The 23,079-nt window shown below is 49.9% G+C and overlaps 1 protein-coding gene across 1 annotated transcript in view; it reads right to left on the reverse strand.

Moving 5' to 3' along the window:
* WNK1 (WNK lysine deficient protein kinase 1) overlaps window positions 1-23,079 on the reverse strand; it is a 138,729-nt gene that overhangs the window by 55,161 nt on the left and 60,489 nt on the right. The window contains 3 exon segments of the mRNA XM_039910677.1: window positions 5,451-5,608; window positions 7,859-8,079; window positions 13,030-13,202. Of these exon segments, the coding sequence (XP_039766611.1) occupies window positions 5,451-5,608; window positions 7,859-8,079; window positions 13,030-13,202 (552 nt within the window).

The following is a 23,079-nucleotide window of genomic DNA, read 5'->3' on the forward strand; positions in this document are numbered from 1 at the left end:
TCCAACACCACATTTCAAAAGAATCGATGCTCTTTCTATCCTGTTTTTTCACTGTCCAGCTTTCAGATCCATACGTTGTCACCTGAAACACCAGAGGATTGAGAATTTGTATTTTTATGCCAACTATTATACCAGCACATTTTGTGGTTTTTTCCAGGCTAGGCATGGCAAATCTTCCCAACATTCATTTTTGGCATATTTCTTGACTATTAGTTCCTTTATTATTAATGATCCCAGGAGAGACAAATTGTCAGCTATTTCAATCTTCTCCCCATCCACTATACTATACTCTACTATACTCCATCCGCTGTACTGTCCTAAGTGTCCAACGTGGGGTTCACAGTCTAAGCAGCAGGGAGCTTGTAAGCAAGTGTTTAATCTCTATTGTATAGGACTCGCCCAAGTTCACACAGCAAGCAAGTTGAGAAGCCAGGATAAAAGCCCAAGACACTTACTATGTGCCAGGCGCTGTACTAAATGTGAGGTAGATGCAAGCTACTCAGGTTGAACACAGTCCATGTCCCACATGGGCTCTCCATCTTAATCCCCATTTTACAGTTGAGGTAACGGAGGCCCAGACAAGTGACGTGACTTGCTCAAGGTCACATGACAGGCAAGTGGAGGAGCTGGGATTAAAACCCAGGTCCTTCTGACTCCCAGGCCCAATCCACTAGGTTAAGCTGGTTCTCAGTGGGCTGGGAGGGCCGGGGGGGGGGGGGGGTCCCAAATTTCCCATCCTCGCCCCGATGCATTGCACTCTGTCAATGCTTAATGACTGCTATTATTAATAATAACAGTTTCAAGTGACAAGGACAACAGGAGCCTTGTGCTCTCTGAGGCAGGCTCAAACACTCGGGGCATTCATGGGTCATTCCTCCCTCATTAACTCCTCTGGCCCAGGGTCAAAGATTTGAGGCAACCCGCTTCTTTGGGGGTGCCCTGGGGAGAGAGGGGAGTGGAAGAGTCACCTTTGAGGGTCAAACAGATCATCTGAGACCTTCCTGTCCCCACACAGCTTGCCCATAAAGGCACAACTGTCCACAATTTGTGACACCTGAGCCTATGAGAAGCAGTGTGGCCTAGTAGAAAGAGCCCAGGCCTGGGAGTCAGAGGACCCAGATTCTAAACCCAGCTCCGCCATTTGTCTGCTGTGTGACCACGGGCAAGTCACTTCACTTTTCTTAGCCTCAGTTCCCTCATATGTAAAGTAGGGATTAAGACTGAGCCCCACATGGGACAGGGAGGGGGCCCAACCTGATTACCTGGTATCTTCCCCCAGCGCTCTGTTCGGGGCCTGGCATATACTAAGAGTTAAATACCATTTTTCACCATTTTTCTTTCTCCTTCTTTGACGTTTAACGAGGGGTGTTCCATCCCACCACCCCTTAGCTTAGAGAAAGCCCACGGGTAAGACCTAAGCATTAAAAACCTTAAAACCCCCCCAAAAAAACGGCCGAACATCTCCCAGCAGACAGGCCTTGGGGATTGTTTCGGAGTGGCATCCTGGATAGAGAAACACCCAGAAAGTCCAAGTTCCTCTGAGCCCATTTCAGAGGCCCCTCGTGTGGAAAACGAACTAGGAGTTGGATTCCCTATGATTTACCCGGAGACTTTTCAAGCGAAATAACAGAGACGACCCAGCTGGGGCATCTCCGATAGCAGCCTTGCAAAACAGCAGAACCATTGTCTGTGCGGCAGGGTGGAAATCTATGCCGGTGCCAGACCGGGACTACCGCAGCGTCATCGACCACGGCTGCTGTCCGGGAGAGGTGTCACATGATGTTTCGACCTCTAGCTCCCCGCGTGGACCCTCCCGTCCCCCGATGTGGGTGCGTTAGCAGAACTGCCGACGGAGTCCCGGGTAAAGGTATCTGACGCTCGCTGGTCCGATCGCTCCTTTGTCTCGGGAGAAACCGAAGCAACCTGGGCACTGGGCCAGCTGCAACGGGGCCTGCTTTTGCTAGGAGGCAAATACCAAGGGTGGCCACGGGTCCCTCCTACCCTCCCCCAAAACACCAATTATCCACGTGAACTGGGACCAAGAATAGTTCAGGACTTAAAGCCACCTGGGTTTGATTTTCTTGATCGATCAATAGTATTTACTGAGCGCTTACTGTGTGCAGAGCACTGGACTGAGAGCTTGAGAGAGTCCAATATCACAGAGTTGGCCGTTCCCTGCCCCAACAAGCTGATGGTCTAGAGGGGGAGATGGACGTTAACAGAAATCAATAATTGACCGATATGGACATAAATGCTGGGGGGAGGGCGAGGGAGGAGTGGATAAAGGGGTGCGAATTCCATCGTATTTATTGGGTGCTTGCTGTGTGCACAGCACCGTACTAAGAGCTTGGGAGAGTACAATATAACAGACACATTCCCTGCCCCTAACAATCAAGAGGCCCACGTTGGGATTATCAGGTTCCCACTGTGGTAGAGACCAGGATACTGCCCAGGCTGAAATTCCTGGTTTTGGCTCAGGCTGGGCCGGACCGGTTACTGGGCGGGGTGATGGGAAGGAAGAAGGTGGGGGTGTTATGGATGTAGGTCGCTTCGCCGGCCTCCTGTCACCGGTGTCACCTGTCGAGAGGTGGGATCGTAGCAGCTCTTTCTTGACCTGCACGGGACACCCGGTATTTAATAAGCTCCTCATGGGGCCTCAGGCTGGGCCAGCCTGTCAAGAAGCCTTACGGGAGGGACAGAAGGCCACCTTGCCCAGTCCAAGCTGAGATGCAGCGTGGCCTAGTGGATAGAGCTCAGGCCTGAGCATCAGAAGGACCTGGGTTCTAATCCCGGCTCTTCCTCTTGTCTGCTGTATGACTTTGGGCAAGTCACTTTTCTGGTACCTCACTTTCCTCATCTATAAAATGGGGATTAAGACTGTGAGCCAAGTGGCACAGAGACTGTGTCCAAGTTGATTAGCTTGTATCTAGCCCAGTGCTTAGTACAGTGCCTGGCACATAATAAGCACTTAAACAATACAGCTTTTTTCTTAAAAAAAAAAAAAAGCTGCTCTCTCCCTTTCCATAGGCCCAAGCCTCAACAAGGTACTACTAAATGCCACTGTGAGGGGTCTCGTGGTGCCAAACAGACTCCCACAGTTCCACCCACAGCGGATGCTCAGTGGGAGAGAAGCATCTGCTTGGCCTAACCACTCTACCCACGCTGTTCTACTGGAATCTCCCGTGTGCTTCGTCAATCAAATTTGAGGGTTTACTATATGCACAGCACTTAGCCTAGTGCTCGGCACACAGTAAAGTGCTCAATAAATGCCACTGAGTGATTGTGCTCTGCTCCCTGAAGTAAATGGTTCATGGCAAGGGAAATGCTTAGTATGCTTAGTAAATACCACTGACTGATGGACTGATTCTGTTGGCCCGACCAATACCCAGTGGCAGTGGCTTTAAAAAAAAAACCATGGTACCTGCTAAATGCTTGCTATGTGCCAGGCACTGTTCTAAGCACTGGAGTAAATACAAGCTAAACAGGTTGTAATCTGTCCCTGTCCCACAATGGGGCTCATAAGCATTCATTTCCACTTTACAGATGAGGTAACTGAGGCCCAGAGAAGGGAAGTGACTTACCCAAGGTCATCCAGCAGACAAGGGGCGGAGCCAGGATTAGAACCCAGGTCTTTCTGACTCCCAGGTCCACGCGCTATCCTCTAGGCCTCTCTGCTCTTGCAGATACTATCTGAGAATGCTTGGCTCATACATTCTTTGCCCGACTCTGTTTTCCCGGCATCGGCTCACGTGCTCTGTAATGGATTTCCCTAATGACCAGGTTAAAGCCTTCCCACCGGCCAACCCGGGAGAGGGGCCCTGCCCGGACAGCAGCCAAGGGCATGGCAGGCTGCCCTCAACCGGTCACTTCGCCTCGCCAAAGGAGAAGCAGCGTGGTCTAGTGGATAGAGTCCGGGCCTGGGAGTCAGAAGGACCTGGGTTCTTTTCTCAGCTCTGCCACTTGTCTGCTGCATCACTTTGGGCAAGTCACTTCACTGGGCCTCAGTTCCCTCATCTGTAAATTGGGTAGGAAGACAGTGCTGTGAAGGACAGAGACTGTGTTCAACCTGATTAGCTTGTATCTACCCCACCCGTGAGAACAGTGCCTGGCACAGAGTAAGCGCTTAAAAACACTATTTAAAAAAAAAAAATCAAAAACGCAGGTAATGGTTGGGGAGAAATTAGAGAGATAACCTGAATTTGGACACAAACAGAAGATAACCCCATATTCTCTCCCTCCTCTCCGCCCCCTACATACACCCCCCTTCACCACAAAGAGTGGGATAAAGCCATTGATCTCTGTGCAATCTTTGTGTGTGTGTGTTTGTGTAAATGTACAGAATGTGTCTATCAACTCTGTGGTAATGTAATCTCCCAAGCATTTAGTACAGTGCTCTGCACACAGTAAGCGCTCAATAGATTCCATTGATTGATTACACCAAATCTTTTCCGAATGGGAAAAAGGCACCTCACAACCTGGGTAAGTGACCTGTGAAAAAACTCCTTGGCCCCCTTAAATTTTTTGATGTGGTATCTGCCCCAGTACTTAGTACAATCCTGGCAAAGAGAAAGCACTTAAATACCACTAGTGGCATTATTACCGTCAAGGAAACTAATCGTCATGCTGTTCCATAGTGGGTAATTTTTATGGCATTTGTTAAGCTCCTACAGTGTGCCAGGCACTGTATTAAGCACTGGGGTAGAGACAAGCTAATAGGATTGGACGCAGTCTCTGTCCCACATGGGACTCACGATCTTCATCCCCATTTTACAGATGAGGTAACTGAGGCCCAGAGAAGTGAAGTGACTTTCCCGAGGTCACTCGGCAGACATGCGGCGGAGCTGGGATAATTGGTTCATTTGCTTCCCCCGTTAAATCGATCAATTCATTACGGGTATTTATTGAGCCTTTACAGTTAGTAGACCACTGGATGAACCTACCTCACGACTTGGTCTATTTCAACGTGATCTTTTGGCTCCTTTTGCTCTAGCATTCCTCCTGCTCCCTCTAGACTGTAAGCTCTCTCTGGGTAGGGAATGTATTTTTCTATTGTACTCTCCCAAGTGCTTAGTGCTTAGAAGCCCTCAAATATGATCTACTCCCCCTGTTATTCTTTTTATAGCCTTGGTTAAGCACTTACTACGTGCCAAGCCCTGTTCTCAGCACCAGAGGACTGTAACGATCTACCCGGAGATTCTTCTCCTTCTCTCCCCGTTGGACGGGAAGCTCCTTGAGGGAACCCGTGCCTCGCTCCTGAGTCTCCCGAGTCTAGCATAGTGTTCCCCTGATCACGTCGGCTTGCCTTTTCCCGGCATCAAGTCTGGTCCAGGGAACTGTGTGCCCGGGCAAGGCCCCATCTCAAGCCCGGAGCAAGATCTGGGGTCCGCTGAGGGGCCCGGGGTGGGTGGGTTGGGTGGAGGGAATCAGAGAAATGGGGAAGAAACACTTACGCTGGTTACTCTCCTGTAGATCTGTGCGGCATTCTGACACTCCGAATAAGGGTATTCAGATGTGGCCATCTCAAGCATGCACATCCCGAAAGCATAAACGTCAACGGATTCATCATATTTCTCCTCATACATCTCAGGGGCCATGAACTCTGGGGTACCTTAAATTAAAAGAACGATTCAGACTCTAAAGGGTCTCAATGCGAGCGGGGGAGGCAGGCGTTACTCACCGCCGGGAGAAGTGGAAGGGTAAACCTGTGAGAGAAGAGAGAAAGTGGAAGGGGGGGAAAAAAAGAGGGAGGAACCTTTCTTAGTCAAGTCCGTTCCATCAACGTACCTCAAGGATCTTCCATTGCAAGGCCTTTGAAAAAAAACAGGGCGGTGTGGAGACGGGGGGGGGGACACCCCTTTTTATTACTTCAATCTCATCCAGCTCGACCCAGGACAGAAACGGGGGGTTCCTGTGGTGCCCCAATTGGGCTGGAGGCCAACAGAGGGAGAAGAGTGAGAGACTAGCCAAGCCGGGCCCCTAACACGGCCCGACACCTGCCTACTGTGTTTCCTCGCCCCGGAGATTACGAGAATGATCGCCCCTCCCCGTCTGCCCGTCTCCCCATCTGCCGTAGGGAGAGGGGCCACACCGGCTACGAGGTCCGGGCTTAGTCTCTAACTATCAACGCTCCGTCGGCTCCCGGCCGGGAAGGGTTCCGCTCGGGAGAAGGCCTTGCAATGGGAAACCCGGGTGTTCCGTCAGACGGCGTGAGGGGGAGATCGGAGTGTAACTGGCCTCAGACGCCACTCACCACAGCCCTCTTCTTCACGTACTTACCGCGCCCCCTGCAGTACACAACATATGCCTACTGCAGAGACAGGAAATAGAGTGAGGGGCATGTCCTACAGGCAAAAAGAAATACTCAGAAATACAGAGAGATTGAGTAACAGGCAGAGAGGGCGCGAAACGATGAGATGGGAATTTGGACCCTTCGAGGGTCCCCGGAGAAGCCCCAGATCGGAGGGCACGTTCCCAGAGCAGGCCGTTTAAGATGGTCTCTGTGGGGACGTGGTTCTCGGACGGAGGCGGGGGGCGTGTGCCCGACCTGGGGGGAAACCCAGCTTGATCTGGCCCTCCTCCCTCTCCCGGGAATCCAGAGGTGAACCCCCCTCCGATTCGCCATGACGCCAAGATGAATGGCTGAATTTTGAGTGGGAGGAGCCCAGATTCAAGTCCAGTTCTGCTCGGAGGCAACTCTTGTGTTTTTGGAGGGGGTGTGGAATACTTGTAGCAGGCGGTTTTGCCGTTAGCTCTGGAAAATCCCTTCGACTCTGTTTTTTTGGCCAGGGGGTGGGTGGGGGTAAGCTGTGCATCTCATCGCCCGTGACCCTCTCGAAACCGTCCTTTAACAAGAGGCCGGTCTGCAGTAGATAGAGAATGCCGCATTTCCACCCCAAGAGATGACCGAAAGGAGACCGAAAAGGTCACCTCGCTTATTTGCTCGACTACAACCACTTTGGGAGATCAGTAAGGAGAACGGAGTTGATAAAACCGATGCAACCGGGCTGCTAAGAGAGATTGATACTGGCGTGCACACCTAAATGTCCAAGCTCAATATAAATTCTCATTAAAAACAGGGCTATCTTGGTGTACCTTCTCCCATAAACCTGGAGAAGCAGCGCTTGGCTTAATGGACAGAGCATGGGCCTGGAAGTCAGAAGGACTTGGTTTGGAATCTCAGCTCCTCCACTTGTCTGCCGTGTGACCTTGGGCAAGTCACTTCACCTCTCTGGGCCTTAATTCCCTTATCTGAAAAGTGGGGATTGAGACTGTGAGTCCCATGTGGAACAGGGACTGTGTCCAATCTGATTAGCTTGTAACTACCCCAGCACTTAGAACAGTGCCTGACACATAGTAAATGCTTAACAGATACCACACATACACAAAAAAAATTACTGATCAGGAGTGGGGCATCTCCCCCCCCCGCAATAGAATCTCCCCACCGGAAGGAACGGTCTCAATGCCCAGTTTTATCAACGCCGCTCGTCTCCCCCATATCCTCCCCATAACCTCTTCAGTGCATTATGGGCAGGGAGATCATCTGTTAATCCTGCTGTACAGTCACTCAGTCGAGGATTTTACTGAGCGCTTACTGTGTGCAGAGCACCGTACTCAGCGCTCGGGAGAGTACAACAAAACAGTACAACGGACATGATCCCTGCCCATAACGACTGTACTGCCCTCTCCAGTGCCCTGCCCGTACTGAGCGCTCAATCGACACCACCGACTGGTCGATCGATTCGATCGAGCAGGGCCTGGACACTCCGGCTGCTGAGAGCCAGACTGGTTCTGGACTGGCAGGCTCAGAGAGTGGTCGCGGCTGTCCGGCGCTCTCCGGAGGGTGCCCGCGGACACCTACCTATGACACTCTTGGCAAAAGATGCCCTCTTGAGGGTGGCCAGGCCCAGGTCGCCAATCTTGACGGAACCGGTAGGGCCGGTGATGAAGATGTTATCGCACTTGAGGTCCCGATGGATGATGGGTGGAGTGCGCGTGTGGAGGAACTGCAGCCCTTTCAGGATCTGCCGGCACCAACTACGCAGAACTTTGATCTTCATCACTTTAAACCGCTTCAGGTACCTGTGCAACGAAAAGGGCGTTTGTTAAGCGCTTACTGTGCGTCGGGTACTGTATTAAGCACTAGGGCAGATGGAAGCTAATCAGGTTGGACCCAGTCCACGTCCCCCATGGGACTCAATAAATATCCTTGTTAAGGGCTTAAATGACCATTAACTTTTTTTAAAAAAAAGTGTGAGAACCTCAGTGAGGATGCTAGTGTGTACTCTTACTAGTCTTTAATCCTACAATTACCCCAGCTTCAAAATCTAGTTGATTAAATCAGTCCGACAGCCCTTACGGACACATCCTTAATTTACTTATTTATTAATGTCCATCTCCCCCCTCTAGACTGAAGGCTCTTTGTGGGCAGGGAACCTGCCACAAAGGTCCCCGACTAAGCTCCCTTTTTTCCCCAGACTAAGCCCCCCTTTTCCCAGATTAAGCCCCCTTTTCTCAGATCTCCCTCCCCCTCAATGCCCCAACTAGCTCCCCTTGCTCTACCCCTCTCCCCACAGCACTTGGGTATATACATATCTATAATTCTATTTATATTAATGCCTGTTTACTTGCTTTGCTGTGTATAAATCTATAATTCCATTTATTTATATTGATTCTATTAATGCCCGTTCACTTGTTTTGATGTCTGTCTCCCTTCTTCTAGACTGTGAGCCCTTTGTGGGCAGAGACTCTCTTTATAACTAAATTATGCTTTCCAAGGGCTTAGTACAGTGCTCTGCATACAGTAAGCACTCAATAAATACAACTGAATAAATGAATGCCTACCAACTCTAATATATTGGAGTCTCCCAGGGGCCTAGTACATACTTTAAGAGTACAAATTCATCCAACTAATACCAGCTATGAGTTTATAAGTGATTTACCTGCCTTACCTTATCATCAACTGAAAATAGGGATTAAATACCTGTTCTCCCTTCTACTCTGCACACAGAAAGTGCTTGATAAATACGACTGATTAATATTTAATTTATATTTAGACTATGAGCCCCCGTGGGACCTGATGATCTTGTATCTGCCCCAATGCTTGGCACATAGTGAAAGCTCAAATGTCACAATTATTATTATTATTTAATTATTCAATTAAAGGCCAGAGGCCACATCGTTTCAAATGCCCACGAAGAAGATTTAGAGGAAGCTGTTCTAATTGCCAACCGTAAAGGGCAAGCGGAAAGCCTAGATCTAAATTTGTGTTTTTCTTTCTTTCTTTTTTTTTTTTTTTTTTTTTTAAATGACCAGGGTTCCATGATGAGGCAGATTCGAAGAACAAAAATTCCTTATGCCACTGAAAACAATGCTGGGGTTCCACGGTCTAGTTAAGACAGGTAGTTGTGGCTTTCTGTTTCCAGTCTTAATGGATTTTTTTTCTCAAAACTTCCCTGGTGTGAAAAACAAAAACAAAACCCAAGTTGTACTTTGATTGAAATTCTGGAATTTCCCACACAAAGGTGAACTCTGGCACCTTCTCTCTCCTGTCTCTCCATCAGAGTTCGTCCCTGCCCCACGCCACTATTTGTCAAGGGACACTGGAGGAAGGGGTAAAACTTAGCCGAGAGGACCCAGGCCCAGAAAGAGCTGGGGATTTGGGGGGGGGTAACATCTTACACCTCCTCTGGACTACCAGCTCCTTGTGGGCAGGAATCTTGTCTACCACCTCTGTTATATTGTCCATTCCCACGCACTCAGCCCAGTGTTCTGCACAGAGTGTGCTCTGAAATACCACTGATAGCCTGACCGATTACTGCACCCATTTTTTACAGTATTCATTGAGTTATTTCTACGTAGCTTACACTGTACTATGCACTAGAGTAGATACGACATAGGTGGGACACTGTCCCCGCCCAACCTAGTGTTCAAAGTCTAAGTCGGAGGGTAGAGGATTTAATTCTTATTTTACAGATAATAATAATTATGATTATTGTTATTCCTTTCCCCATCTCTCTGCATGATTCTTTTTTTTTTTTAAACCAGTTTGACTGGGGCAATTGTAAGCCCCCCATTGTTTCCTGGAAAGATACGACGGACTCTAAAGACAGTTTTGGAGCTCACTGAAGCTTCTTCTTAAGGCAAGAGACAGGCACTAGTATCTCCGCGGCCTAAAAAGGTGGCACAATAGTTCATTCAATCGTACTTATTGAGCTCTTATTTTGTGTGGAGCACTGTACTAAGCGCTTGGGAGAGTCCAATACAAAACTAGGGGTTCAAGGAGCCAGGTCTTGGAGAGTGTCTTTGTGCACCAACCTGCTTTATGAGGAAGTGAGGACTTTCCCATGGAGCCCAACTGGAAAAGCCCTCTCCAGAAATAATGTCACTGGTATTCCCCTAGCCTGCCCCCCAAAAGGAACTCTCCTCATAAGTCGCACCGTTAAATTAAATCCGTTTCACATATGCAACCACATAAGCAGCGTGACCTAATGGAAAGAGCCCGGCCTGGGAGCCAGAAGACCTGGGTTCTAATCTGACCTCCGCCTCTCGTTTGCTGTGTGACTCAGGGCGCGTCACTTCCACTCTTTGGGCCTGTTTCCTCAACTGTAAGATGAGGATTCAATACCTGTTCCCCTTCGTACTTAGAGCGTGAGTCTCAGAGACTCGGTTTCCTAAACTGTAAAGTGGAATTTACGGAGTTTGTGGTCGCTTGTGGGCTAAACTCATGGGAAATGACAAGAGTCAGTAGACAGGATACCTGCCCTCAAGGAGATTACAGTCGAGTCGGTCGATCCAGTCAGGGAAAAGGCATTTTAAGACATGTTGAACTTCCTCCCTTAGGTCTGAAAATGGACAACCCTCAGACATATGATAACTGTGGCATTCATTAAGCACTTACTATGTGCCAGGAACTGTACTAAACTGTACTGTACGCTGGGGTAGCTATAGGTTAATCAGATTGAACACAGTCCCTATCCCACATAGGGCTCACACTCTACCCCCATTTTTATAGATGAGGAAACTGAGGTTCAGAGAAGTGAAGTGACTTGTCCAGAATCCCACAGCAGACAAGTGGCAGAGCCTAGATTAGAATCCAAGTTTCCTGACTCCCGGGCCCGGGCTCTTTCCACTCGGCCACGCTCCTTCTCGAATCCCTTCTGAAACGGTTCTGGGTATGACGGTGACTGCATCCCACCCGATTATCTTGCATTTACCCCCATGCCTTGCCATATAAACAGTGCTTGACAAAAACCACTGTGATCATGACTTCTCCTATCACATGCCAGGTGGAAATTCAGTTCTTGGGACTAGAATATACAGAAGACAACAAGGTGGCTAGAATTAGCCTGCTCCCTCGTGCAAGATAGAACGCAAGGCTCGGTGGGCACGGATTTCACTCTGGGCCAGCGTCGCTCTCTTTCCCCCGATACAGTGCTCTGCAAAGAGCGGAAGGCAACGGCCAGGGAGGAATTTTCTGCCAGGAATCACTCCCTTTGGCAACCGGCCCACTGGCAAGGCGGTGAGACGACTGAGCTCACGGTTGGGAAGGGAGGGAAGGAGGCCCCGTTCCAGCTCCTTAAAGCTCCAAGCCGTTATTTCTCTCTTCACTGGCCTTTTCTGTGGCAACGAAGACCCCCTCGCTCATTGAACGCACAAAAATCCAGCCTCCCTCCCTGCCCCCCAGTAAATTGGAAATCCAATCCCCTCCTCACCTACAAGTGCTCAACACCAGAAGCATGTTAAACTTTTTTTTTTTTTTTAAAGTATTTGTAAACACATCCTATGCACCAGACTCAGTACCAAGGGCTGGCATAGAATCGAGCCGATCAGGCTGGACACAGCCCACGCCCCACAGTCTTCATTCCCATTTTACAGTCGACAGAACTGAGGCCCAGAAGTGACCCGGCACTCAAGTGGCGGAGCTGGGATGAGAATCCTGGTCCTTCTGACCCCCAGGCCTAGGCTCTAAATAAATAAATAAATAGTGGTATTTGTTAAGCGCTTACTATGTGCAAAGCACTGTTCTAAGCACTGGGGGATACAAGGTGATCAGGTTGTCCCACGTGGAACTCACAGTTTTAATCCCCATTTGACAGATGAGGTAACTGAGGCACAGAGAAGTTAAGCGACTTGCCCAAGGTCAAACAGCTGACTAGTGGCGGAGCCGGGATTAGAACCCGTGACCTCTGACTCCCAAGCCCGCGATCTTTCCACTGCTCTAGCCACTGAGCCACGCTGCTTCTTCAGTTTGAAGCTGCAACTCAAACAGCACTGTCTACTCATGTCTACTGTCCTGTTCTTGACATTCTCACGCCCATCAGGGACACGCTGAGTGAGTACACGTCCCTGATGGGCGTGAGACCGTGAGCCCGTGTGGGACGCGCTGGCCGTGTCCGACCTGATCGGACTCTGAAGGGCTTCGATGCCCCGTGACCAGTAGAGGGCTCCCCTGCCTCATCCTTCGGAGTACTTGCTCGGGGCTCCAGTGAGGATCTGGAAGCTCGGCCAGGAATTTCAGGAGCGGTGCTCGACTCCATCTCCCCTTCCAGTCAAATGATGCCTTCGCCCGGGGCCTCCTAGAAAGCGGCAGGATTCACACGCCGATGTTCAAAGGGAAGGGGTTCTTTCCGGCCCCAGCCTGGAAGCTCCACGTGGGCAGGGAATACCTCTACCAACTCCTACATCGAACTCTTCAAGCGCTTTCTGCATACAGTACGCGCTCAATAAATGCCACCAGTTAACTGATGGATGGCCGAAGACACCAGCTGTACGGTGAAACCGAACAATCCAGTTAAATCCCTCGCTGGCCTGAGATGGTTGAAATCTCCTCAGTCATCAGTGGCATTTAGTGAGCGCTTCTTGCGTGCAGAACACTCTACTAAGCACCTGGGAGAGTCCAAGCCAAGAGAATTGGTAGACGCGTCTCTTGCCCACAGCGAGCTCTCAGTCTAGAGGCTGTAAATCGGACAGAAGGACAGAGGCCTCCTTACCTCCTGGTCTCGTGCCCTTTCGGCGGGTGTGCTGACTTACGTTTTAAGGGTTCCGGATGTCATAAGTTCGGTCACCAGAACGATACACTTCTTCCCTTTTACCGTAGACTCCCAGGAATCGTAGAATCGAACGATATTGGGATGCTGAAGCCCCTTCAGCATTTCGGCCTCCTCTTTAAATCTCTGTCGCTCTGACTTGGTCAACTTCCGATCCTGGAAAAAAGGAGAAAAGACACCGTGTGGGTAGAGAGGGCCAAAATGGTGAAGCGTCGTATGTTGCTACTAAGCAAGTCTGAAATCAACAACAGTCTGGAAAGGTTAGCCTGGATAGTTCTTTCAGATCTAGCATTACTATCACCATCATCATCATCGTATTTGTTAGGCTTGACATTCGTTAAGCATTTCAATCGCCAACCACTGTTCTGAACCCTGGTTCAGGCCGGACACAGTCCCCGTCCAATATGGAGGGAGTAGGATTTACTCCCCATTTTAAAGACGAAGCTACTAAGGCTCAGAGAAGAGAAGTGACTTCCCCAAGGTCACACAGCAGACTGCTGGGTTGTACTCTTCCACGCACTTAGTACAGTGCCCTGCACCCTGTAAGCACTCACTAAATACCACTGATTGATTTACTGACTGAGACCACTCTAGACTGAAAGCAAGCTGTGGGCAGGGAATGTGTCTACCAACTCCGATATTGTCCACTCTCAAGCACTTAGTACAGTGTCTGCACACCATAAGTGCTCAATAAATAGCACTGATTGATTCAAGTGGCAGAGTGGAGCTAGAACCCAAGGCCCCTATCACTCAGGCCCGTGATTTTTTCCAATAGGACATTCTGTTTCCCAGCCTTAGCCTCATCTTCCTAATTCTCATTTTAGGGCAAAGGGCACATTTGCTTTTAAGCTTGTAATTTCCTTTCAGTTGGCTTATGAACATTTCATTTGTAAAAAAAAAAAACAAACCAACACAAAGAAGTACATAGTGTTTCTTGGAGAACTTGGAAGAAGACGGTCACTGACTGAACCAATGGATTTCCATATTGATTCCCAGCTCTCCACTGATACTTGGGATTTTACAGTTTGCATCTCCCCACACAGAGCAGGGAACGTGTCTGCCAACCGCTGGAGTGTCCTCTTAGTACAGTGCTCTGCACACAGTAAGCACTCGCTGAATCCCGCTGATGATGACGGAGCTCACAGTCTAAGTAGGACAGAGATCAGGTAATCCCCATTTTACAGATGAGGAAACGGAGTGAAGCGTCTTGCCCGAGGTCACCCAGGAGCCAAGGGGAAGAGCCGGGATTGCAAACCGGGTCCTCTGATTCCCAAACTGCTCCTCCAGCCAGTCAGCCAGCCACCCCTCATCTTTGGCTGAAGCAATCGCTGAAACCCCTCCCCAGACCGACTTCTGAGGCCTCTCACATTCATGGACGGGCAACTCCGCAAGGGGCGAAGCCTTAGGAGCTACTACAAAGAACCGGCAGAGTGAAAAATCCTGTTTCTCTAATAAAAGGAACGCGAGAGCCTTGAGCAGCTTGGTCTAGTTGATCGGTCACGTGAGGGATCGCCGCTGCCTGGCGTATTACTCAGCCTTTGAAATGAAGCTGGATGGTCTCCTGTCATAAATAATGACTGATACACTTTCAGCATCATTCTACCCAACAAGGAACAGGCTCAGCCTCCCTCGCTGTCAGGCAAGCTTCGCAAACCTACCGCTCCCACCGCCCGCTCCGGGAATGGAGGTCACTTCCTGCTGTTCCTCAGGGAGACAGAACTCCGTTGCCGAAGCCCATCCGCCCCGTGGGGATTTAATGAGCACTCCTGACCATCTTCTGTTGGCCACAACCCGAGAATTTGGATTAGTCCAACGTATCCCCCCCCAAATGAAGGCGGGTCATCTAGTGGAGAGCCTGGGCCTGGACCTCATTTTACAGATGGGGGAACTGAGGCTCAGAGAAGTAAAGTGACCTGCCCAAGGTGACACAGCAAACAAGTCCCCAAATTAGAACTCAGGTCTTTCTGACTCCCAGGCCCGTTCTTATAAAATGGCACACCATAAACCTTGAATCTCATCACCAATCAATGGTTCAGGATCCTCTGCATCAAAGCCAGAAAGCAGCCTGGGAGGTGGGGGAGGGCTCAAAGGTATTTACTGAGCACTTGCTAAGGGCAGAGCACTGTACTGCATGCTTGGATGAGGACAAAACAACAGAATTGACGGATATGCTCCCTGCCCACAAGGAATTTACTGTCCAGAGGGGGAGACAGACATCAAAATAAATAATAATATAATTATAATGGTATTTAAGCACTTACTATGTGCCAAGCACTGTTCTAAGCACTGGGGTAGATACAAGGTTATCAAGTTGTCCCACGTAGGACTCAGTCTTAATCCCCATTTTACAGATGAGGTAACCGAGGCACAGAGAAGTTAAGTGGCTTGCCCAAAGTCACACAGCGGACAAGTGACAGAGCTGGGATTCAAACCTATGACCTCTGACTCCCAAGCCCATGCTGCGAGTCAGCTGGGGGCAAGGATTGTCAGCTGTGTGACTGTGGGTGTCACTTCACTTCTCTGTGCCTCAGTTACCTCATCTGTAAAATGGGGATTAAGACTGTGAGCCCCACGTGGGACAACCTGATTCCCTTGTGTCTACCCCAGCGCTTAGAACAGTGCTCTGCACATAGTGCTTAACAAATACCAACATTATTACTATTTGTTGCCGAATTGTACTTCCCAGGCGCTTAGTACAGTGCTCTGCACACAGTAAGCGCTCAATAAATACAATTGAAAGAATAAAAATGAATGATGGAGGTGGATGTAAGTGCTATGGGGCTGGGGGGGCAGGGGTACAAATCCAAGAGTGAGGGCGCTGCACAAGGGATTCGGGGAAATGAGGGTGTAGTCAAGCAAGGCCTCTTGGAGGAGGTGTGATTTATTAATAAAGCTTTGAAGGAGGGCAGAGTGGAGGTCTGCCTTTGGTAGTCACAACCAGTCCTATCCCCTCATTCCCCCCACCCCTTGGGACACACCACTCCTACTCCCCAAGAATCACCAAGAGGAAAGGATGACCAAGCTGCCCTTCCCCTTCAGGGTGGAGCAGTGCCAGATGGGTGACCTTGGGTGGGTCACTTCACTTTTCCATGCCTCACTTACCTCATCTGTAAGATGGGGATTTCATGCAGTGCCTGGCACGCAGTAAACGCTTCATACGTTCAAAGTGCCACAGGGAGGAGGGGCAGCGGGATGGAAAAGGAGAAACGAGAACCCATTTGGGGGAGACACGGAAGGAGGAGGCAGAGAAGAAAATCCTTCTTGTGCGGTGGACAGAGAGAAGTGGGGCCAGCTGGCTAGAGCCCAGATTTAGCTAGGGGCCTTCTCCCTGACTAGGAAAAATCTTTTTTATTTTTTTTTTAATGGTACTTGTTAAGCACTTACTACACACCAGGCACTATACTAAGTCCCGGGGTAGATACAAGCTCATCGGGTTGGACCCACTCCCTGACCCAGATAGGGCTCCTAGTCTTAAACCCCATTCTGCAGAAGAGCTAACTGGCCCAGAGAAGTGAAGTGACTTGCCCGAGGTCACACAGCAGCCAAGTGGGATTAGAACCCAGGTCCTCTGACAGAGGCCTGGGCTCTGTCCACTAGGCCACGCTGCTTCTGGGGAGATGCATCTCATCACAGGGGAAGGGGCTAGTTTGACAGTTTTCCCAACTTCAAAGCTCTCCTCCCCCTCTGAAATATTCCCGAGACTCACCCCACCTGGCTCCAGTTACTTCAACCACTCCAGCAATTTCCTTAAGACTTGAGGAATACGTCTGTTCGGCTGTAATTGGTTATGTCAATGTTTACCGGCCCTATCGTTAGTGTTTATGTGTGTTTTTCTGAGCTTACTCGGTCTCCTTCATCCGACTTATGTTCCTCAAGGGCAGGGCCTGAGTTCTCCACTTCCTAACGCCTCACAGTACAGAACACTGAGATCTACACAGATCTGATCCTGAAGAAATTGGAGTGTATCCACATAAGTATACCCATAAAAGTTGGCCTTTATCGAGGGAAGGTGCAAGAGGAAGGGATCTTTTGGAAAATGGAAAACGAGCACGCGGTTTGGATCCGTAGGCAATGAATGAACGAACCTCTGTACATCTTCGATGAAAAACCTCCCCTGTCATCTACACTTACGGATGCTTAATATGATCTACTACCCTAAAGTGAATGAAACAGAAAAGTCCAATACAGCATTAAGCCTTCATCCTCTTTTACCGCAATGCATAATTTTCCCTACAAATATTGGCTCGGGAATGAATACTTCATAATAAAAAATAATTAGGGCATTTGTTAAGCTTTTACAATATGCCAAGCGCTGTACTAAGTGCCAAGATAGATACAAGATAATCAGGTCCCACATGGGGCTCACACAGTAAGTAGGAGGGAGAACAGGTATTGAATCCCCATTTTACAGATGAGGAAACTTGACGCCCAGAGAAGTGAAGTGACTCGCCCAAGATCACACAGCAGGTAAGTGGCAGAGCCAGGATTAGAACTGGGGGCTTCTGACTCCCAAGCCGGGACTCTATCCACTAGATCACGCCGCTTCCTAGGTATCAGGGTAGGTTCGGTCACCAGAGGGGGGCTGTTGGAATAAGATGCACATCAGGATAGGTGAATTAATCAGTCAGTATTATGTACTGAGTACCTACTATGTGGAGGACTATATTATGTGCTTGGGAGAGTGCAAGAGACTACATTCCAGGCGCTTAGTACAGTGCTCTACACAGAGTCAGTGCTCAATAAATACTATCGAATGAATGAATAAGCAGATCTGACCCCTGCCCTCCAGATTCTTTCAATCTAGCTGGGAAGCTAGACATTGAAATAATCTACAGACAGGAAGAAAAAGGAAAGAGAGCTACCCAGACGAGTTACTGCTTAAGCGACAGGATCGGTGAGGGATCTGTGATCAGCCCTGTGTGCTGGAAAGGGCAGGACACCTCAGAGGATTTGAGACTGAAGGGGGAGAGTCATCTTGACGGAGGTGTCATTTCCACGATGGTTTTTTGGGTTTGAAATGAGAAGGGGAAGAGGCGAGAGGTTGGCAGCAGGAGAGACGAGGACGAGGCGCCAGTCGGGGGGAGGCTGGTGGGAGCGGGACGCGGGGTGCGAGCTGCGCTGGTGGGAGGAGAGAGTCGATCGCTATGAGGGAGAGCTGAAGAAACCAGAAAGGACTCCTGGCCGCCGTATGCAGCGGGGGCCTGAGTGCCAGTGCTTACAACAGTGCTTTACACATAGTAAGCGCTTAACAAATGCCATCGTTATTATTACCACAGGCCTGGTCCCCTGCGTTCCCGGGCTGTCGAGGAGACGTGCAGACTGGAGCAATGGGAAATTTTATTTGAAGCAGTCGGGTTTTTTTTCGTTATTATTACAAAGCCTGGCCAAAGAGCAGGTCCTGTCTTTATCTACAACCTCGGTAACATCCAGGGACCTCGAATTCCTTACATGATGTTTTCAATTTGAAGTGGACTGGACAGAGTTAAACCCATTTTTGGGGAAGTGAGATCTAGGCAAGTTGGATGGCCTGCATATTTTTAGTAGTCCCTGAAAAATGGACAGCATTGTTCTGAAATGATAGCTCACGGGGAGGGGTGTGTGTTTGGCAGGGTTGGGGGGGGGAGGGAATGTTGTTAGACTCACTCAATTGTAGGGTTGCCTTTCGAACAAACTGGAGTAGATGCACAAAAAGCCCACTCCATTACATTCATTCCTTTCCACCTACATTAAATTGTTTTGACAAGCCAGATCAACAAAACCCAAGGCTGCCTAGCATGTGATTCACAACTCCCCTCCCCTCCCTCGGCACCCCCCCCCCATCTCCCCCCAAATGGCTGGAATGAGACAATTGTTCAACTCTGTACCATCTGGGCAGAATGGGCTGAAAGAGAATTGTTCAATTTCTGCAGTGTTTCTCTCTCAGTCTAAGAATGGTTAGGGTTGGGCACTGTGGCTGTTGGACGCCCCACCCCCCAAACCCTCCCCAACTCCCCCAACTCTGCGGCAACGTCGTAAAAAGCCCCCCTTTACTGGAACAGAGCTGTAGGCTCCTCATGGACAGGGAATGTGTCTGTTCTGTTGTTCTCTTCCAAGCACTTAGTAGTGTGCTCTGCGCCTCTCTTCCTGGCCTTCTGCCTAGGTTACACTGGGAACTCTAGGTGGGACAGAGGATGTGCCTGACCGGATAAGCTCGTCTCTTCCCCAGTGTTTAGTACAGTGCCTGGCACCATTAAAACAAATCAAAAAGCTGACCTTCAGGCAGCACCATAGTAGGATTTGACCTTGGCTGTGGATCTGTCTTTATTACTATTCTTATTATTCATCATCATCATCATAGCGGTATTTGCGCTATGTAAGTTCTCTGTGCCAGGCACTGAACTATGCGCTGGGGTAGATAAAGCCAATCAATTTGGACACAATCCCCATCCCACATGGGGCTCACAGTCTTAATCCCCATTTTACAGCTACGGGAACCGAGGCACAGAGAAGCCAAGCGGCTTGCCTAAGGTCATCCAGCAGACAAGTGGCGGAGCCGGGATGAGAACCCAGGTCCTTCTGAGTCCCCGCCCCAGGCATCCTCCACCCGGCCCCACTGCTTCGGGATTTAGCGATGTTCAGGCTTCTGCTGCCGTTGACTTTGGGCGCTATCAAACCTCAGTCCCCGGAGCGAAGCCCTCCACTGCCATTTCTCCATATCGGCATCGGGGTGGGGACACGGGCCTGAAATTGCTTGATTGCAAGTATTTTTAGCCAAGCTCCAGTCCTCCCTCGTTATCACTGCCTGCACCCACTGAGCTACAGGGGCCCGCGCCTTCCCTCCACCTGTAAAAGGTGATATCTTCCAAGATGCTAAGGGGCTACGGGGCAGAGAAAGACGCCGGGTGAGGAAACAGAAATAGCATAGTTGATCCCGCCACACTCATTGTGGGCAGGGAATGTGTCTATCGTGTTGTCCTCTCCTATGCGCTTAGAACAGTGCTCTGCCCACTGTAAGCGCTCAATAAGTACGACTGACTGACATATCCCGGCCAAGTTTTTTTTTTTCTTTAAATGGTATCTGTTAAGCACTTACTATATGCCAGGCACTGTTCTAAGTGCAGGGGTAGATACAAGGCTGAGCAGGTTGGTCACGGTCCTGCCCCAGAGAGAGCTCACAGTGAGTAATAATATTAATTATGGTATTTATTAAGCACTTACTATGTGCCAGGCACTGCACTAAATGTTGCACAGGCACTGAATCCCCATTCTGCAAATGAGGAAACTGAGGCCCAGAGAAACTAACTGACTTGCCCCGGGTCACACGGCAGAAAAGCGGCAGAGCCAGGATTAAAGCCCAGGTCCTCTGGCTCCCTGGCCGGGGCTTTATCCACTAGACTTATTATTGTATGTACTATTATTTATTAGATTATGCTTCCCATCATCAACATCATCATCTCCCAGGACTTTCCCCTTCCCAAAACGTGCGGCCAGGAGGGGGAGCCAGGAGCACGACAATGAGAGTGGTATTTGGTAGCCGCTTACTATGTGCCACACGCTGTAATAAGCACTGGGAGAGATATACAATAATCTCACATGGGGCTCGCAGTCAAAGGGGGAAAGACAACAGGCAACTAGCCCATTTTACAGAGGAGAAAACTGAGGCGCAGACCCTCCAAGTGCCCCGCTCAACATCCCAAGGCAGCCAAAGCGGCAGAGTTTCCCCGACTCCCAAAAGACCCTCGTTCTTTCTGTGAGGCCAGAAACCCTGGTCATTTTTCTTTTTCCCACTCTGATAAACCCATCTAAGGTATCTCTGACACCGGCTGACAACGGAGCATCAGAAGGGCTGGTGGAGAGGATGCCTAGAAGAAAGGGACAGTTTATGCTTCGCGGAAAATGTGGAGCCCAACTATGTCCGTGTGAATGCTTCCCAGCCCCTCTTCCAAGGAAAAACCAATGACTAACAAAAGGAGGAGTCTGGTCTTCCAAGAGCCAAGTCAGAGAGGGAGGATTCCAGCGGAGGAGGTTCGAAGATTTAAGATCCGTCGACGGACGGAACGTCGGTCTGTCTACCTAGTGGTAGATACTGAGTGCTTACTGTGTGCAGAGCACTAGCCTCAGCACTCGGGAGAAGCCCTTAAGCAGCGTGGCCTAGTGGATAGAGCACGGGCCTGGGAGTTAGAGGACCTGGGTTCCAATTCCGGCTCTGCCACTTACTTGCTGTGTAATCTTGGCAAGTCACTTCACTTCTCTGGGCTTCAGATCCCTCATCTGGAAAATGGGGATTAAGACCATGAGCCCCACGTGAGACAGAAACTATGTCCAAATTGATTAACCTGCATAATTCCAGTGCTTAGTACAGTGTCTGCCCCATATTAAGTGCTTAATACTGTAAAATATTTTTTTTAAAAAAAACCGTTACTCTCCCAAATGCTCAGTCCAGTGCTCTGCACACAGTAAGCGCTTAATAAATACCACTGATGGATTAAATGACCCTCTCGAGTTGGGACAGATTGCACAATGTCCATTGGAAATCAAAATCCAGCGCAATACTTAACCACTCTCAGGCACGCACAGAAAAAGCCTCTCCCATGACACGACACCAGCCGAAATTAACCAGAATGAGAGGCAAAATTGTTGTTGGGTCCCAAATGCCTCAAAGAAAGGCGCTGACCCGAGGCTTCCTGGAGGCAACGAAGAGCTGAGAGTCTGAGTCTGGGGGAAGAAGGGGCTCATCAGGGGGAGGGGGAGACCAGAGAGGGGCGGGGAGCCCTGACCCATTACGCCGGAAAGAAATTTTACACCCCTGACAGAGACAAGCATTGCTCTGTGTGGTTTTCGGGGGGGAGATAAGAGAGAGGGCTTTCTGAGGCTTTTCGGCTGGGTTAGCGAGGGGTCAGCGAGGGAGAGGCTGGCAAGGCAGAGCTCAGGCGTTCGAATGGCGGGCGTTCCAAAGGCAGGGAGGCCCTGTGGACCAAAGTGCTGTCATCCTGCAGGAATCCGGCCACCCCGGGGGAGGAGAAGCCCCGCGCCCTTCACAGGACGAGTCTCGCGGAGCCGCCGAACAAAGAAGCCTCAGAGAGTCGCCCGGAGGAGCCGCTCGCTTTTCGGCCCCAAATGGAACCAGAGAGGGATGGCGGGGCAAATGTCAACCCCTCTGCGGCTCTAGCCCTTGAACTGAGTCCCGACTTTTAGCTCTATGTGTCGCTTCTCTGGGCCTCAGTTCCCTCATCTGGAAAATGGGGATGAAGACTGTGAGCCCCGAGTGGGGACAAACCCATTTGCTGGTATCCACCCCGGCACTTAGTACAAATACCACAATTATCATCATATTACTATTTTACAGATGAGGGAACTGAGGCTCAGAGAAGTGGTAGTGACTCGCCTAAGGTCACACAGCCGGCACATGGTGGAGCCGTGATTAGAACCCAGGTCTACCTGGCTCCCAGGCCACCGCTCTTTCCACTAGGCCACGCTGCTTCTATGTATAGTGCAAATAAACAGGGAGACTCTCACTGCTTGCCCACAAGGCAAGAACTGTCTATTGTGCACGAGCACTGAACTAAGAACGTGAGACTGCCTTCCAATGATCATTCAGTTGTATTTACTATAGAGCAGAGCACTGTACTAAGCGCTTGGGAGAGTACAATACAGCAATAAAAAGACACATTCCCTGCCCGCAACGAGCTTGGAGTCTAGAGGAGGCTGTAACTAAACGCTCGATTCCTCGCCTCCAACTTGGCCCTCGTTCGCTCCTCTTCCACTCCCTTCCGCATCACCCTTGCACTAGGATTTGTCCGGCTGCAGGTAGCCTCCACCCCTTTGGATTCCTCTTTGAGTCCTGCTGTACTTCTCCCGCCAGGCCCAGACACTACCCACACTCTTGGCACTGGGAATCAGCCTGGTGCCATCGGTTGATGCTGGACCGAGTTGCTGGGGGATTCAGGTGACGGAGCACAGTCCTAATTCATCAACCAATGGTATTTAGGGAGCACCTACTGTGTGTTGAGTGCTGCGCTGAGCGCCACAGAAAGGACAATCCAACAGGGTTGGG

The sequence above is a fragment of the Ornithorhynchus anatinus genome, chromosome X4, assembly GCF_004115215.2.
Source record: "Ornithorhynchus anatinus isolate Pmale09 chromosome X4, mOrnAna1.pri.v4, whole genome shotgun sequence".
NCBI classification, from domain to species: domain Eukaryota; kingdom Metazoa; phylum Chordata; class Mammalia; order Monotremata; family Ornithorhynchidae; genus Ornithorhynchus; species Ornithorhynchus anatinus.